This window comes from Mastomys coucha, unplaced genomic scaffold (assembly GCF_008632895.1).
Source record: "Mastomys coucha isolate ucsf_1 unplaced genomic scaffold, UCSF_Mcou_1 pScaffold6, whole genome shotgun sequence".
NCBI lineage: Eukaryota > Metazoa > Chordata > Mammalia > Rodentia > Muridae > Mastomys > Mastomys coucha.
Window position 1 is genome coordinate 117,828,993 of NW_022196912.1, and position 16,173 is coordinate 117,845,165.

General features: G+C 43.4%; 1 protein-coding gene across 1 annotated transcript in view; it reads left to right on the forward strand.

The window, feature by feature from the left end:
* The window catches only part of LOC116079720 (serine protease inhibitor A3B-like), a 20,667-nt gene extending 4,810 nt beyond the window's left edge, over window positions 1-15,857 (forward strand). Inside the window, exons 2-5 of the mRNA XM_031355633.1 lie at window positions 7,558-8,211; window positions 9,988-10,261; window positions 11,188-11,338; window positions 14,967-15,857. Of these exons, the coding sequence (XP_031211493.1) occupies window positions 7,575-8,211; window positions 9,988-10,261; window positions 11,188-11,338; window positions 14,967-15,167 (1,263 nt within the window). The 5' untranslated portion in view covers window positions 7,558-7,574 and the 3' untranslated portion in view covers window positions 15,168-15,857. The remainder of the gene's footprint in view (window positions 1-7,557; window positions 8,212-9,987; window positions 10,262-11,187; window positions 11,339-14,966) is intronic.
* Window positions 15,858-16,173: the final 316 nt, after the last annotated feature.

The window sequence follows — 16,173 nt, forward strand, 5'->3', positions numbered from 1 at the left end:
TCTCTTAGGTTCCACAACTCTTCCATCCACTTTGTGTGGTCTTGCATTCATGGCAGCATCCACTTCTTTCACAGTGGCGTATGTGACAAACCCAAAGCCCCTGGATCTCTTGGTGTTTGGATCTCTCATTACCTGTTTATAGAGTTAATCCAATCAACACACTGCCTGATCTCAGAACCAAAACCCATTCCTAGTCTGAGCGTGGCAAACATGCTCTTTCTTCCTCTTTCTCTGCTCCTTCTTCTCCTCTGTCTCCCTGTTATGGTAGACTTTCTCAGCAACCTGACTAAATCCCTCAACAACTTATCCTGTAGTTCCTCTAGCCTCTGAAGCTTTTCCCTGGTATTTCCACTAGCCTGGTCTATAAAAGCCATATTTGTGCTCCTTACTGTTGGAGTCATAGGGCATATACTGATTGAATGCTTCCATGAGTTGCTCTAGAAAGGGAGCAAGTGACTCATCTGATCCCTGTCTAACCTCACATTCCTTGACCAAATTTGTAGGTTGTCATGAGACCTGCGAAGTGGAGCCTGGCCCCTTCAGGGGTGCCCCTTACCTTCTGAAGTTCCAGTAAGGTCTAGTCAGGGGAAACCCGCTGTCAATGACAGCCTGGTCAATCGATAGTGCCCCCATGTCTCTGGCTCCCTGCATTATAAATAGAACAGTCTCAAAGAGATTAACCTGCCCTTTGGAAAAGGGGGTTGGGCCTTCCAGTTTACAAGTTAGACAAAGAGAAGGGGCAATATTGCATAGCCTGATTGTCCTTTTCCAGAGGCCCATATGCCCTGAGTGAGAGAGCCACTGTGATATCAGGGGGTTTGGCTCTCAGGTCTCCTCCCGTTCCTCCCTGTAGTGAAGGGAGTGCAATGGCCCCAGTCTCCTGTGTCCTATGGGGAGAGGAGCTGGTACTGGCATTGACAGGGCCATGGTGGCTTATGTAGGGATATTTAGAGGTCGAGGGCTTGGTGTAACAGGTCCATTGTTGAAGAGTCTTGGAGGATCAGAAATTTCTCAGGTCTGGATCTCTCCTCCCATGCTTCTTTCCTCCTGACAGCTGGAAGCTGTGGGGTGGGTTTTAGGAAAGAAAGGCTTTTATCTATGAGGGAAGAGTCCCTACACATGGTTCATTCAGAGAAACAGAGAGTAAATAACTTGTCTTTCAGCCTGTCCAATGTCCAAAAAAATGTCATCAGTCTAAGTCCAAGAACATTGAACAAGATACCAAGAAACACAGAGAAAAACAATTACCACACAGACAGCTCAACTCTGTCATGGGTGGGTGTCCAGGTCCATGAACACAGAACAGAGAAAGACAGCACACAGTTCATCCTTTCCATGGGCCCAATTACAGACACCAGACACTCCTGCACACACAGATAACAAAGCCAGATAACAGTTGCTCAGCTGTGCCAGCCACGCTAGGTATTCCTGCAGGCAGTAGGGGTCAGATAAACAAGGTTATAGCAAGAATCCCCCAGATATTATCTTCCCATTTCCAGAAGGAGCAGAGCCTTCCTGGCTCCCTCCAGGGGGGTCTGAAGCGTCCTTCAGTCTCCCCGCACACCATAGGCTCTCTGAGCCTCCGGACATTTGCAAGCAAAAGTTCAAACAAACTTACAAACTCAGACTGTGATGAACAGAAAGACAACAGAAACCACAGTAAAAACTCGAGACCTCAGATTCCAGCTCCAGTGTGGTCCCACAAGGAGTTGATTCCTGACCAATGTACCAAATGTAAGACCCTGTCGAGCCTCAGCTTACAGGAGACCCCCTGAATGAATCACATGGAGCCTGATCGATGCAAAGAATATGAGGATTTTTATTTCAGTGCATTGAGGCCATCTCTGACCCTCAGGAAAAGAGGCGACCCCGCACAACTTGTTCAGTGAGCTTTTATACAATTTTCAGGGCAGCAGCCATTAGACACAATGGGATTGGTAGAACAATGTGACTTTTTAAACTGATTGGACTTTAGGGAAATGAAGTGGCAAGGACTTCCCTTGTCTGAAAGTGGGCAAAGGTCCACCCTGCTGAATGTGCCCCCACCCGCAGGTAGTTTCTCACCCTGTGACCTGAGGAATGTTAATTCCCCTTTCCCTTCATAGAGAGTTCCACTACCTTCCTAAAGTTCCTGAGCTTATCTTATTAAGGAAATTCCTGGCCTCCCAGTGTTTTTCTAAGATGTCCCTGTTTACTTCGATCTTACATGCAATGCTGGTGTATATCAATCAAAAGGAGGTTGGAGCCGAAATGATGCTGAAACTTGTTATAAAAATTATTTAATCATGGTCAAGGTTTTTACCCCACCTTTGCTTTTTAAGTTGCTGGATAAATAACATACACAACCTTTATACTTACAATAAGCCTTAAACAGCACAATAGCTGGGCAGCAGCCTAGCCTAAATGTTATTAGAACTCACTGTCCTATCAATACTCTTGAGTTATTACTTACTATGTTGCATCTGGGCTTCTCTTAACTCCAGTAGGACAACCCTAAGTGCCACATGTTCTTGATTCTGAACCCATGGTAGCTTCTCTTTCCTCCCCCTGAAAATTCTTCTTCCTTGTGCTTCTCCTTGAACCCCAAGCCCAAGAACCTAAACCCCAATTATGTCTCTTTCCCTCAGCTATTGGCTGTTGGCATCTTTATTTGCCCATCAGAAATAACTTGGCGACAGGTTCACTTTGTCTTCTTGTACACTCTCTCTTCTCTAAAACAACCAGGTCCTGGGGGCCTGAACTTAGCATTATAATGGAAAGCAAAAGAACAAACCTCAAGGGAACGTTGAACTGTCTGCCAGCACACTGACTGTTTCCTGTGGGGGCTGTTGGGAGACTGCCTGTGGGGAAATGCCAACCACTGTCTACTCCAGACCTCCTGTTGTAGTGGTTTGAGGGCAGCACAGATTCAGACACTGAGCAGACGAGGGCATGCCTCATTTCACACTTTGAGCCTAGGCATGGAAAACCAGGGTTAGAGCTCATGGAAGGAGCAAAAATATTCCCCAGCAGGTGAGGACAATACTCACTGCTTGCTCCAGACCCATTTCCAGATCTTTCTGGTCTCCAGGGGATGATGTGTTTATCTCCCCACAGATGGTCCACAAGATTGTGCTGACATGACTGAGGCAGGCACAGAAGCAGATGCCACCACAAGAGTCATATATAACTTCCTGTCTGCAAAAATTCACCCTATGCTTTTTAAGCTTTGAGAGTCATTCTTGTACTCTCTTTTGACCCAGGTTCTGAGGTTTTCCATTTTATTGGCAAGATTGTAGACCCTTTAGAAAACTAGAACTTTCCAGGTATTGTGGATTCTTCCCAAGTTCTATGAGCTTTTCGGCTTCCATCCTCTGATCGGCTGTGACATGCATGGAATTGGGCAGTGTCCTTGACTAACTTTAGTGGTCACACATTCACAGGACCTTATGAATGGTCTGTGTCAGTATCCCAGGCCTGTTGGCATCACTAGCTCATATTCTTGAGCCTGAAATGTGTCTTTCTCCCACTTCCCAGCTGACATCTCCACCTTCATCACCCAAAATGAATAGGTAGGAACAAACGATCAATAAAACATGTTCTTGCACAGAAAGTGTTCAGGCAGTGTTCACTTAGCTCCTGTTGGCAGTAAGGGGGCCTCTAGTGACAACAGGGATATAGTGATTGTCACCTGCACTCTGTGACTCCTGTGTCCCACATGCTATTATGAGTCCCTTTTTTGAATGAGGAAACTGAGGCACCAAGAACCTCAGTCATTTCCCCTTAAATCAGAGCTAGACATTATGGTATTTCTAGTTCCCTGATGACACAGGAACAACCTTCACCAAGGAAAGAGTCTAGTCCTGAGGTATCACAATAGTGGCAGGCACATGGAGCATAAAACAAGACTCTGGATGCTTCACAGTGAGCACCCAACAAAATGTAGGTTTAGAAGATGAGTTCTGTAGTGGGGGGGGGGAACAAAGAAGAAGAGGAGGATGAAAAGGATGAGCAGAAGGAAGAGATAGAGGAGGAAGAGATAGAGGAGGAAGAGGAGGAGGAGGAGGAGGAAGAGGAAGACAAAGAGTAAGAGGAAGAGGAAGAGGAGGAGAAGGCAGTTGTAGAAGTCAGATGACCAAACAGAGTATTCGTTGCAGGGCAAATAACTATGGAGTCATTTATTAGAATCTGACCTGAGGTCCATTTAGGAAAAGGGCAAATCAGACACTAGATGGTAAAGAGCCTGGCCCTGTGTGATCCTCTAATATCTCAGAGCCACAGAGATCTCCGGTCATCCACTGCTCCTGTCTTAGGAAGGTAACATGTGTGGCTACAACGCAGAGAACATGGCAGAGCATGAGTCATGGGAATGGTCACTGAGGGCAGTTTCAGGGAACATAGGCCACATTTGGAGAGAGGAGTGGATAACTCAACTCAAGGGTTGAGCCAGAATAGAGCCTACATACAGAAGGTAAGGAGGCAAAGATGGGTTTGGGCCCAGATTTGGCCATCTGTGAAGAATCCTGTGAGCCTGGAAACATAGCAAGAGGCCTGCAGGCAGAGGGAAAGTTGTGCATCTAGGCTGAGACACACCTGAGCCTCAAGGCTCCTGAGAACACATAGTGAAAGGTAGACCTGTGGTCAGCAGAGAATCACACACACAGGATTTCCTTCCCAGAGATCACTGAGACCCTACACATAGGAACACGGTGTGAAAGAAGAAGGGACCCATCTACTGGCAGCAGCCAAGTGTCCCTACAATGACAATGCACCTTAATGTCAGTCAAGGACCTCAACTGGACACCACATGCACTCCATGAGTAGTGACATGACCCAGTTGTATCCCTTCATCCATTTGGCCAGTAAACAGGTGTCTAAGCAGCCGGGGTTGAATAAATCTAATGGAACACAGGCTATCCCAGATGTTTTTGCCTACAAATCTTTAAATATTATTAACATTTGACCTTTTGAAAATGAAGCATGTCATCCATCACTCTAAGAAGATGAAATATTTTCCTCTACAAAATGCACAGTCAGTCTATTGCCAAGCATCTCTTCCAAGGAGCTCTTACTGTATGACCCTCACACAGTCACTAAGGACACAGACCTCTATGATCTCCTCAATATTTGAAAAAAGTATGCATATTAATCAGATATTTGAAATGTATGTCACATTCCTACTAAGAGGATTATTTATTTTTAGTTGGAATTCTATAAATTGTTGTATTTATGTGGTTTGTAATGTCAATCAAGAGCAGCAGGGAATCAAGAATTTTTTTAGGTCAGAAAAAAAGGTCATGACAAGTGAAACTGGTTTCTAGAAAATGTTCAACAATATCTACTGAAAATGAACAAGATGAAAACAAATATTATAGTGGGAAAGTATTGAACTGAGAAATAATCTCATGTTTAGGGACATATAGACTAAAAAAAAAAAAAAAATCAGTGTTATGACGACATTGTACTGTAGATGTCCCAAATGGAAGGTTTCTCTTACAGCCAATCATAAGTTATAAAGTTTAAAACCAAACAGCCCACATTAATTTTTTTCTGGGTATAATGTTACTTTCGTATACACAATCACTCCAAGACAAGCTTAAAACATGGCATACAAATAATGAAATATATGGTACCACGGTTAAAGATACATTCAGAGAAATATAATAACAATTGTCATATAGGAGGGGATATTTTCATTGTCTTAATTTATGAATTTACCAAGTAGTAATTAATTCATAAATAGTGGGTCTTCCCTGACCAACTTGCAAGTAAAACTGGCTAGATGAACAAGAGATCAATCTCTGCAAAAGAAGTGTCAGTACACACATGTTTGAAAACACAGACAAATCCCACAACTGTATCTCATGTTGTCCAGGTTTTAGATGGTTGGTATAAGGGAAAATAATAACAAGCAAGGTTGAACATCCATGCCATAAATCTCAGCACAAAGCTGGGCATATTCCAATGGATCTGTGACACTTGTAAAATGTAAACCTTATTTGCTTTTGTTACCATACTACTCTACCAGACCAAGTCTAGACCATAAAAACACAGACATTTTTCCATAAAATATCATATAAATGAATTATAGGCAATGTGAAAGGCTTCAGCAGAACTTCAACCAAGTGTGGATGGCATAATGTGATTACACTGATAGTAATATAAAATTTATGAGTAATAAATTTCATTTAATTTACAGAAAGTTGATGCATTTAAGTGTTCATGACCAGCTATTTTGTTTTGTATGTGTTGGATAAAAGCATCATAATTAAATAAAATAAACACTAAAAATAAAACAAAACAATAAAAGTAACAAACAAAAAACATGGACAAATGCTTTCCCAAAGAAATGGTTGTGTCTGTCTGACAGAGGGTAAAGGTTGCTGAAGTCTCGGGCTTCACAGCAGATATGTCACTGCCAAGGGGACATGAGGAAGCTCTAAAATCTCCCTCTCCTGCTCTCCATCCTCCTACATTCTTTCAGTCTCTTCCGCCGTCCACTTTCCCCTTGGCTCCCACATCCTATCCACTCCTCCCCCTCCTATGGCCCTTACTTCTCTTCCTTGCACTTCCTCACTCCTGCTTCTCCCAGAACCCATCCTGTGCCCTCTCTTCCCTATCCTTCCTTGCCTTTCCATTCCTCTCTCATCTACTTTCCCATCTGAATTCCAGTGCAGCATGGACAAAGGCTACAGCTGGGTGACCATGTTTACACAATCACAGGATTCAACTGTGACTCACTACTGCAGAGGAGTATGGACGAACTGGTCCTCTGGACATTCTGCACATCCACTCTCATACCAGTGATGAGCCAGACACTTTTGCCAATTATGTCACTGGGCCATAAAACAGGCTGCCCAAAGACACCTAAATATTTACTTGCCACCACACAGACTAATTGAAGTTTGGTACAGGTATGAGAGACACAAACAACATTTGTTATTCAATCTGTCAGGAGGCCTTCCAAGCCTGAAGTCATGTAGTATCCTGGTAGCATTGAAAGGACCTCTCCCTATTGGTCCTTCTAATAGCTATTCTGAGGGGAGACAAGGCTTTGGCATTGAGAGAGATGTCTCCAGTGTTTTCTACCAATTAACCTCCCTTCTCCCAGAAACCTGCACTAGATTCAGTGCTACAAAATTTGTCCAAGGTTCCTTCCTTCAGTCTGGACTAGAGATTGTTGATAGGAGATTGTACACATGCCAACAAATAGGGTTCTCTGCCTTCTAATGTGGCATTATACAAATCTAGAAAGGGAGAAGAGATTACACATGGTCCGTGCCCAGCTCCAGGTTTTACTCTTCCTTTATCTGTGAGGGTGGAATGACCCTTGACCTTTGTGGATGCTGTTCCTCTTAAATAGAAGAATTGGCTTCTGCAACAGTACTTCCTCATTGCAAGTAGGGAGCTAATAATATAGTACTGCCATCTGAGGGGTCAGAGCACCTCCTGTGGGTAGTCACAGAAGCAGGAAGGGCGGAGCAGCAGAGCAGAGCATGATGCCAGCCAGGGGAGAGAACTAGAAGATGATCAGAGCACCACCTGGGCCCCCAGACTCAAAAGATGTTTTCCTTTCAGCCTGGAGAACAGAGAAGATGGCCTTCATTGCAGTTCTGGGGCTCTTGATGTCTGGGATCTGCCCTGCTGTCCTATGCTGCTCAGATGGCCCATGGGGAATGGACACAGCAGTCCAGAAAGGCCAAGACACTGGAAAACAACTGGACAGTCTCACATTGGCCTCCATCAACACTGACTTTGCCTACAACCTCTACAAAAAGGTGGCTTTGGAAAATCCAGATAAAAATATTGTCTTCTCTGCACTTGCCATCGCATCTGCCTTGGGCTCCTTATCTCTGGGAGCAAAAGGCAACACCCTGCAAGAGATTCTAGAAGGTCTCAAGTTCAATCTCACAGAGATCCCTGAGGCAGACATCCATCAGGGCTATGGGCATCTCCTACAGAGGCTCAGTCAGCCAGGGGACCAGATACAGATCAGCACAGGAAATGCCCTGTTTGTTGAAAAGCACCTGCAGATCCTGACAGACTTCAAGGAGAAGGCAAGGGCCCTGTATCAGACTGAGGTCTTCATGGCAGACTTCCAGCAGCCTCGTGAGGCCAGAAAGCTCATCAATGACTATGTGAGGAAACAGACCCAGGGGAGGATCAAGGAACTGGTCTCAGACCTGGATGGGGAGACATCCATGGTGGTAGTGAATGACTTCCTTTTTAAAGGTGAGAGTGGTTTGTAAAGAGAGTGAGTGGCTGTTGCCTGGGAACTTGTGTCCTTACACTGACACTTGGAAAGGAGGTGCTCAGGATCTCAGAGTCATTTTTGTCTAACTGCTTATTACACAATGCCCTTACTTCTCTTCTGAGAATTTTTAGATATTGAAGTAATTTTTGGGACATGCCCAACAGAAACATTGAGCTGTTTATCTAGGAAGGCTGATCTGGGCTATGACTTTAAACTTAATGACTAGCAGAATGTCATGTCTTCCACTGTAGCCTTCCTGAGTAGCCAGAAGCCATGGCTACTCCCTATACAAATGACATCCCTCAGTCAGACTAGAGTAGGCATTTTTAATATACTTCTACATGAGGTATTCATCCCTCTGGATAGCCTTGCTTCCAACAGGTTCCCATTGGACTGAGACTTCTTGACCTGAAGGAGCCTAGCAACACTAATCTTAAGGAGAAAGTACCATAACCTAAAACTATTGAAGAGCCCCAGGGGCAGTTCCTACACAGGACTTCTCCCCTGAGCCTGTTGTTTAATGAACTGGTTTTGGGCATGGAGAAACTGGGTCTAGGGAAAAGTCATGAGAAAGGGGAATGTCAAATAGGCAATGCTGTGTGTTAATGTCTGACTGCTTCTTGTAATTTTACTTTTATAAAATTAATATATGAAAGGTCAGAATTCCTAAAACACATTCCTAGGGCAGGGAATCTGCTGGAACTTGGGTCCATGATAGTTGGAGACTCAACTGGAGACATTATGGGTAAAGGGAGTTGGGGAAAATCCAAGGATCCCACACCCATCACTCCCTGCCCGATAGTGACTAGAAAGAAAGGTGACAGCCCGGAAATTTTTGCCTGAGAGAAGTCATGATGTTACTAGACATTGGGTGGATTTGGTGCTAATTAAAGTTAGTGCAGGATACAGGGAGTGTAGGCTTGTGCTGTAGGCAGAAAATCAGGTTGACAATGGACAAAAATATAGGACAGGAGGTCAGAAGACAGAGGACAGGAGGACAGGAAGGTCCTAGAGCTGCTGATGGCAGGGGATGGCGGTAACAGAGTGACAGCCTGAGTGGTTAGGCTGCAGGACATGGCTCTCACAACTCTCCCCAGACTCAAGCTCAAATGCTACTTACAGCTAGGTGGGATGTATGTCTAGGCTACAAGAGGCCAAAAGCAAGAAATAGTTTTATTACCAAGTCCCAGAGTATATGTGGGAACAGAAACTAGAAATCTGGAATAAACTTGAGCTGATATCCCTGAATGTCAGGGTGGCCATTTCCCATGTGTACAATGAAGAATAATTATCTTTGTCTTAGCCCACAATATATGGGATTATGAACTGATCATGATATGGAAGAACTCAGTCTTTGCTGTTCTGCTTTGCCTAAAACTTGTCCCAGAAGCCATTGCCTTCTAGACATGGTTCCCTTGAGGGAGACAGAAGCCTCAACTCTCCCCTGTCTCCAGTCTCAGTGCCTTCAATCTTGTCTCTCTTACGCACTCCACCCCAGATCCTGACTGTGTCAAGAGCTCAAGTGGCCAGGCTGTGGTTTTGAAGTTCTCTTATCAATCTAAGCCTGGATACTCATTGCTATCAGTTTGTCCACCTGCCAAAGATTTTTCTAGTTTAGCATATGCCACCCAGAGAGACATTCTGAGTGACTGAATGGATGGATTGCTGTCACAACTCAGAAGCTGAGCATAAATGGGGAGAAAGGGGAGTGTTTCTTCTGCTGTTATAATCTGATATATTTCCCTCATCTTTAGGTAAATGGAAGGTGCCCTTTGACCCTGATGGCACATTCATGGGAAAATTCGTAATAGACAGGAGGAGGGCTGTGAAGGTGCCCATGATGAAAATTGAAAACCTGAGGACACCATACTTCCAGGATGAGGAGCTGAAATGCACTGTGGTGGAGCTGAACTACAAAAACAATGCCAAGGCCATGTTCATCCTCCCTGACCAGGGCAAGATGCAGCAGGTGGAAGCCAGCTTACAACCAGAGACCCTGAGGAAATGGAGGAAATCACTGAGGCCCAGGTGCATGTCCTCAGGTCCCAGAACTGTCATTGATCCCTGTACTACTGCTGTCCTGATGGCCAGTGTCTCTCTACCTCAGATTCTCACTTACATCCAGTGTAGTGGTTAAAGTGTCTGCATTGGACAGGTGGAGTTGAGTTGAATTCCCCTCCTTTGTCTTAGTTGTTTGAAACCTGATTTCACCATGGTTTTTGTTGTTGACAAGATAAGCTTGAACAAGGAGCTGAGGTTCCTTATGTCTCTAACATTTAAGGAGTCTTAAGTGTGCCTTTGGAATGCAGAGGGAATTGTGGTTGACAGGAGATGAACATTCAGAATCAGTTGTGTCCTGTGTTGCCACCTGAGCCCCTTATCAGCTATTCTTTCACCATCCATGCAATGGTGACTAGAAGACCTACTATGTGCTCTGACTTAGACTCTGAGAGAATATCAGCCAAGAATGGACAAAGATTCTCATCCTTGTGGGCTATCTTGTAATTGAGGAAGAGATAGTAGGGGATGAAAATAGAACTAATCATTTAATAAGTTAAAAGTAAAGTTTAATGCAGTGGTGAGGTTGAGAAAGACAACCCAGGGTCAGGAAATCTTGAGTCTGATGCAGTGTCCAATATTAAATGGATTGGTCACTAAGTGATGGCTGAGGGTCAGCATGACAGGGAAGGGATGTATTTTGTGGATCTCGGAGGAAGGCACTCTAAGTCAAGGAGCAGGTAGTACCAAGTCAGGTTGTCTCTCCACTGCTAATAATCTCAGGCATGGAATAATAATTAATGCATTGGGAAGAGGAAAATGAAGTGGTCTTGTCATGGGTGGAAAGAAGGCTCTTCTCCAGAGAAAGAGTTGCTATAGAATGCTGCTCCTGAGTCATAAGTTTTGTTGACTGGGCACAGGTTCCAGAGGCTCTTCAATTTTTCTTTTATTCTCAGGGTGATAAATGAACTCCATCTACCCAAGTTCTCCTTATCCCAACAGTACAACCTAGAAGACATCCTTCCAAGGTTGGGTATCAGGGAACTCTTCTCCACACAGGCTGACCTGTCTGGGATCACTGGAGCCAAGAATGTAACAGTCTCTCAGGTAAGACAAAGAACATAGGTCTTTCACTTTGGGTCCTGAATGTAGACGATGAAAGCCATGTAAGCATGCGGGGATGTTCAATGAGTGAGAAAACCCGCATGCCTGAGATCTCATCATGGGAGAGAGAAATCGTAATATAGATAGTCCTTCTCAGAGTGTGCAGCCAATCACTCCTTTACCCTCTGGACTTTAACTCATCACAAAGTCAATGGTGGGGAAAATATCAGTGCTTGAGTTTTAGACTACATTGTTCTCAATCTGTACTGTACTGCAGGGCTTCCCACAATCCACTGCAGGGCCTCCCACAATCCACCTTCTTCAATTCAGAGCTTGGCCATTACTACTTGACCAGAACACATAATAGTAGCAGTAGGTAATAACAAGGAATCAATGGCAGTTCTGATAAAAAAAAAATCTGAGAATAGGAGACCATCATACTACATTCTTGGGTACACAGTCTGTTGGTGCTTAGTGTTCTGTCCAGTGCTCACTCAGAGCCCTGGGTTGGGATCTGTACCATCAGGGAATAGTAGTCTGGAAATGTGAAGCCACACCCTATGCAAGGCTGGTGTATATCACAAGGAGGTTGGAGCAGAAGAGATGCTGAATCTTGTTGGAGAAATTATTTAATCCCAGCTGAGGCTTCTACCCCACCTTAGCTACTTAATTCCTGGATGAAAGACATACACAACCTTTATATTTACAATAAATCTTAAATAGCACAATAGCTGTGTAGTGGCCTGTTCTCTATTAGAATCTACTTACCTATCAATACTCCAATTTATTACTTACTATGTTGCATCTGGGTTCTCTTAACTCCAGTTGGCCAGTCAGTACTGTGTTGACAGAGTTTGGCAGATGACCATCCTGCATCCATTTGTCCTTTTTTCAACAGCATTCTCTATATCAATAAAATTAGGGCATTTCTTGCCCAGTGGCTAGCTTCCCTCTATTGAAGCAACTCCACATGAAAATATTGATGCTCATCACCTTCCTGGAAGCAGAATGTGACTATTGTCAGGAGTAGTCATATCTTGTAGTCAAAAGATAGTTTAATAATGAAATAACATCTAATACCATATTCTGTGGTTCTCTAATGTTTTGAAGACCATTTATCAGTAACTGAATTGTAAAACATTGGGTTTTTTTTTGTTTTTTTTTTTTTTTAGTAATTTACTATTTAAATATCCTTGAAAACATTTTATTGCAAAAAACTAATTTAGAATCTAATACAACCATGATTTTGACTATCTGAATCTTAACTTCCATCTCTTAATTATTTTAAACAGTTTGTAATAGTACCTATTTAAATGGTTGGAATTAAACCTTGTAGTTTTAAATGAGTTGTTTAGGATCAATGCCATAGAGTACCAAAATTAATTTTAAACATTGTACCAATAAACAAGATTTATACCAATGAAAAGCCTAAACCACTCTCAATATACAAATTCTATGCCAATGTAAGGACATATAACTCCAATTCTGCATCAAAATATAAAGATTTCTATCAATTTAAGATTTAGGCTATAAAATGCTTTGTTTAAGAGTAACTTAATAATTCATCCCTATTTGTCTAATTTCCTATAATATTACAATATCCCCCATTTTTCTTTTCAACTCCCTTTCCTTTACCTAAGAAAGTAAGATAGAGAAGAGGACAAGAAAGATAGAAATTCCTGAGTCTAACCTCTCTATTTGGTTTCCTCCCTGTCTAAAACCCTAATTATTTGTAAATTATCCCTTAAAATGATAACATATCTACACTTGATGAAATGATAAGTTTATACACCCCAACTTAAAGGATTTAGAAGATGGTCTTTTTATATCTGTTTCCTACTGAGTTGGGGCAAAAGAAAAATTCCTAACCCAAGTGGAAACTGAAAAAAATGGTTAAATCAAAATAAAGCTAGCTGGCATTATTTGTTGTCTGGTCTTTATGTGTTGAGAAAGTTCAGAGCTTAAGTGAATTCCTGACTGAAACCATCTGAAAGGCTGGATGAACTGAGGTCATCAGGGATAAGCAGCCCTTTCTGAAGCTGTTAATGAAGCAAGTCTCTGGAAACAGCATCAGTTGAAGTAGCATCAGACAGGGAGCTGGAACAACAGGTCATTTCAGCATCCCTGGAGGTGAATCTTGTCAGGCTTGCCCTCTTGGTATTTCATTCTGTAATATATGAACCTTATAACCAATATTTATTTCTAGAAAGATATTTGTATGGAATGTTCAAGGTGCACAGATCAGTTAAGGATGAAATTTTGCTCCGTGTTTGATTAGGTGCAAGACAACTGTCCCTTTATGAGTTAGTTTAATTAATAACCGAGTCATAATAAATCTTACTGTGTAAGACCATTTTCAGGCCCACGTAAGTGTCTTGTGCTAGACTAAGCAGTCCCAGTATTCCTGTGTGGAGCCCACTTTCTAAGAATCCAGATGTTTCTGATAGTTTTGACATCTTACATTTCTGTTCATTCTCTATACCTTTTTTTTTCTTTTTCTTTTTCTTTTCTTTTCTTTTCTTTTTTTTTTTTTTTTTTTTTTGATTGTAGGCAGTATGTAGCCTTACTCTCTGACCTCTGATCAGCCTACTTCACTGCAAAGCAGGGGCTCCTAGCATCTCAGAGAGACCAAGGAGAAGACCTCGTGCTGAGGTGTGAGCCTGCCACCCAGCATGCTGTCTGGGTCTGCCTGGTGGCATAGCTGTGTCCAGGCTTATACCATGAATCCCAGAATTATGTGCACCAATTTAACACATATATTATCCTAGTCCCAAACATGTGCTGCTTGGGAAAGAAACCACTTGACTCTGGATTCCAGTGGAGAATCATAAATTAATTTTTAATTTAGTTTTTGCCAGTTCCCAAATGAAAGGCATATACAACCTTTCTTTATATTTACAGTAAGCCTTAACACAAAGCTGGGCAGTGGCCTAGCTTCAATGCTATTAGAACCTACTTTCCTATAGATACCCCAAATTGTTACTTAATATGTTGCATCTGGGCTGCTCTTAACTCCAATCAGACAGCCCTCAATGCCACATTCTCTTGATTCTGAACCCACACTGGCTTCTCCTTTCACCTCCTGCACATTCTTCTTCCTTGTGGTTCTCCTTGAACCCCAAGCTGGAGAACCTAAACCCCAATTATGTCTCTTTTGCTCAGCTATTGGCTGTTGGCATCTTTATTTACCCATCAGAAATAGCTTGGGGACAGGTTCACTTAGTCTACATGTAGACTCTCTCTTCTCTGGAACAACCTGGTCCTGGAGGGCCACACTTAGCATTACAATACATAGCAAAAGACAAAATTTCAACAGAAGCCTGCACTGGCTGCTAGCACACTGGCTGTTCCCTGTGGGGCTGTTGGGAGGCTGCCTGTGGGGAAGACACCTGGCGTTGCCTATTCCTATCCTCCTGCTGTAGTGATCTGAGGGCAGCACAGATTGAGACACTGAGCAGACCCGGGGTGTCCCTCATCTCACACCCTGAGCAGAGACGGGAAATCCAGGGGTAGAGCTCACAGAAGGAGCAAAGAAATTCCCCAGCAGATGAGGCTAGCATGCACTGCTTGTTCCAGGACTCTCTCTCACCCTCCCTGGTCTTCAGTGGCTGATGTGTTTGTCTCCCCACAGGTGCTCCACAAGGCTATGCTGGACATGACTGAGACAGGCACAGAAGCATATGCCGCGACAACATTCAAACAAAACTTCCTGTCTGCAAAAGTTAAACCTATGTTTGTTAGCTTTGATAGGAAATTCCTATACATTATTTTAGATTCACATTCTAAGTATATCCCCCTTATGGGCAAGGTTATCAACCCTTTAGAAAACTAGAACTTCCCAAGTGGTGGGGCTTCTTTCCAAGCTAACAGATTGAGTCTCTATGTGCTTTTTGGCTTCCATCCTCTCATAGGCTGTGGAATTTTTGTAATTAAACAATGACCCTGACTAACTTTAATAGTCACACATCACAGGAGCATGTGGATGGCTTGTGTCAGGCTCCCAGTCCTCTAGGTCTCTGCCTTTCTTCCACTCCCTTGTTTATTCCCCTTTACCTGCCTCAACTATTATCCTGGGCCCAGCAGGTAGGCCCATTCCCCAGATATGCTCTCATCATGTCTGCCTTCCACTTCTGCAGCCTTGGTGGAACTATGCAAGTTTTCCAGCCAACCCATATGAACAACAGACCAAGGCTTAAGATGGGAACTTTCTGCCCTGTCTATTTGCAGCATCCTGGAACACTTGGTGCCCAGATTTGCCTCACTCTTTCCTTACTACAATCTGTACCACCCACTGATCCTTGCAGGGTCTCCTGACTCTGTCCACACTTTTGGAGCCCTCGCTCCTGCAGGGCATGGGGCCTGTTGCTCACACCAGCTCCTCTCCCCCTAGCACTCCTAATCAGAGTAGTAGCCTTTCTCTCAGTTCTCAACTGAGCAACCTCACAGGACAGCTGAACACCTCCACCTTCATCACCTAAAATAAAAGGGAGGCACAAAGGATCAATAAATGTATACCTGCAGAGAAAGTGTACAGGCAGTGTTCACTCCGCTCTCTTTATGAGTGAGGAAACTCATGAACACAGAAGCTTCATCTTTTTCCCCATGACACACAGCAAGACACTATGGTTTCCAAGTTCCCTGATGCCACAGGGACAAACTGTACCAAGCAGGGTACCTGACCCTGGGGCATCACATTTGTGGTTGGTAAATGAAGGATAAAACAAGACTCTGGATGCTTCACAGAGAGCACCCAAAGAGATTTTGGAACAGGAGGGAGTTATGTGCTGAGGTCAGAGGAGGAGGAAGAAGAAGAGGATGAAGAGGAAGAGGTGGTCTGA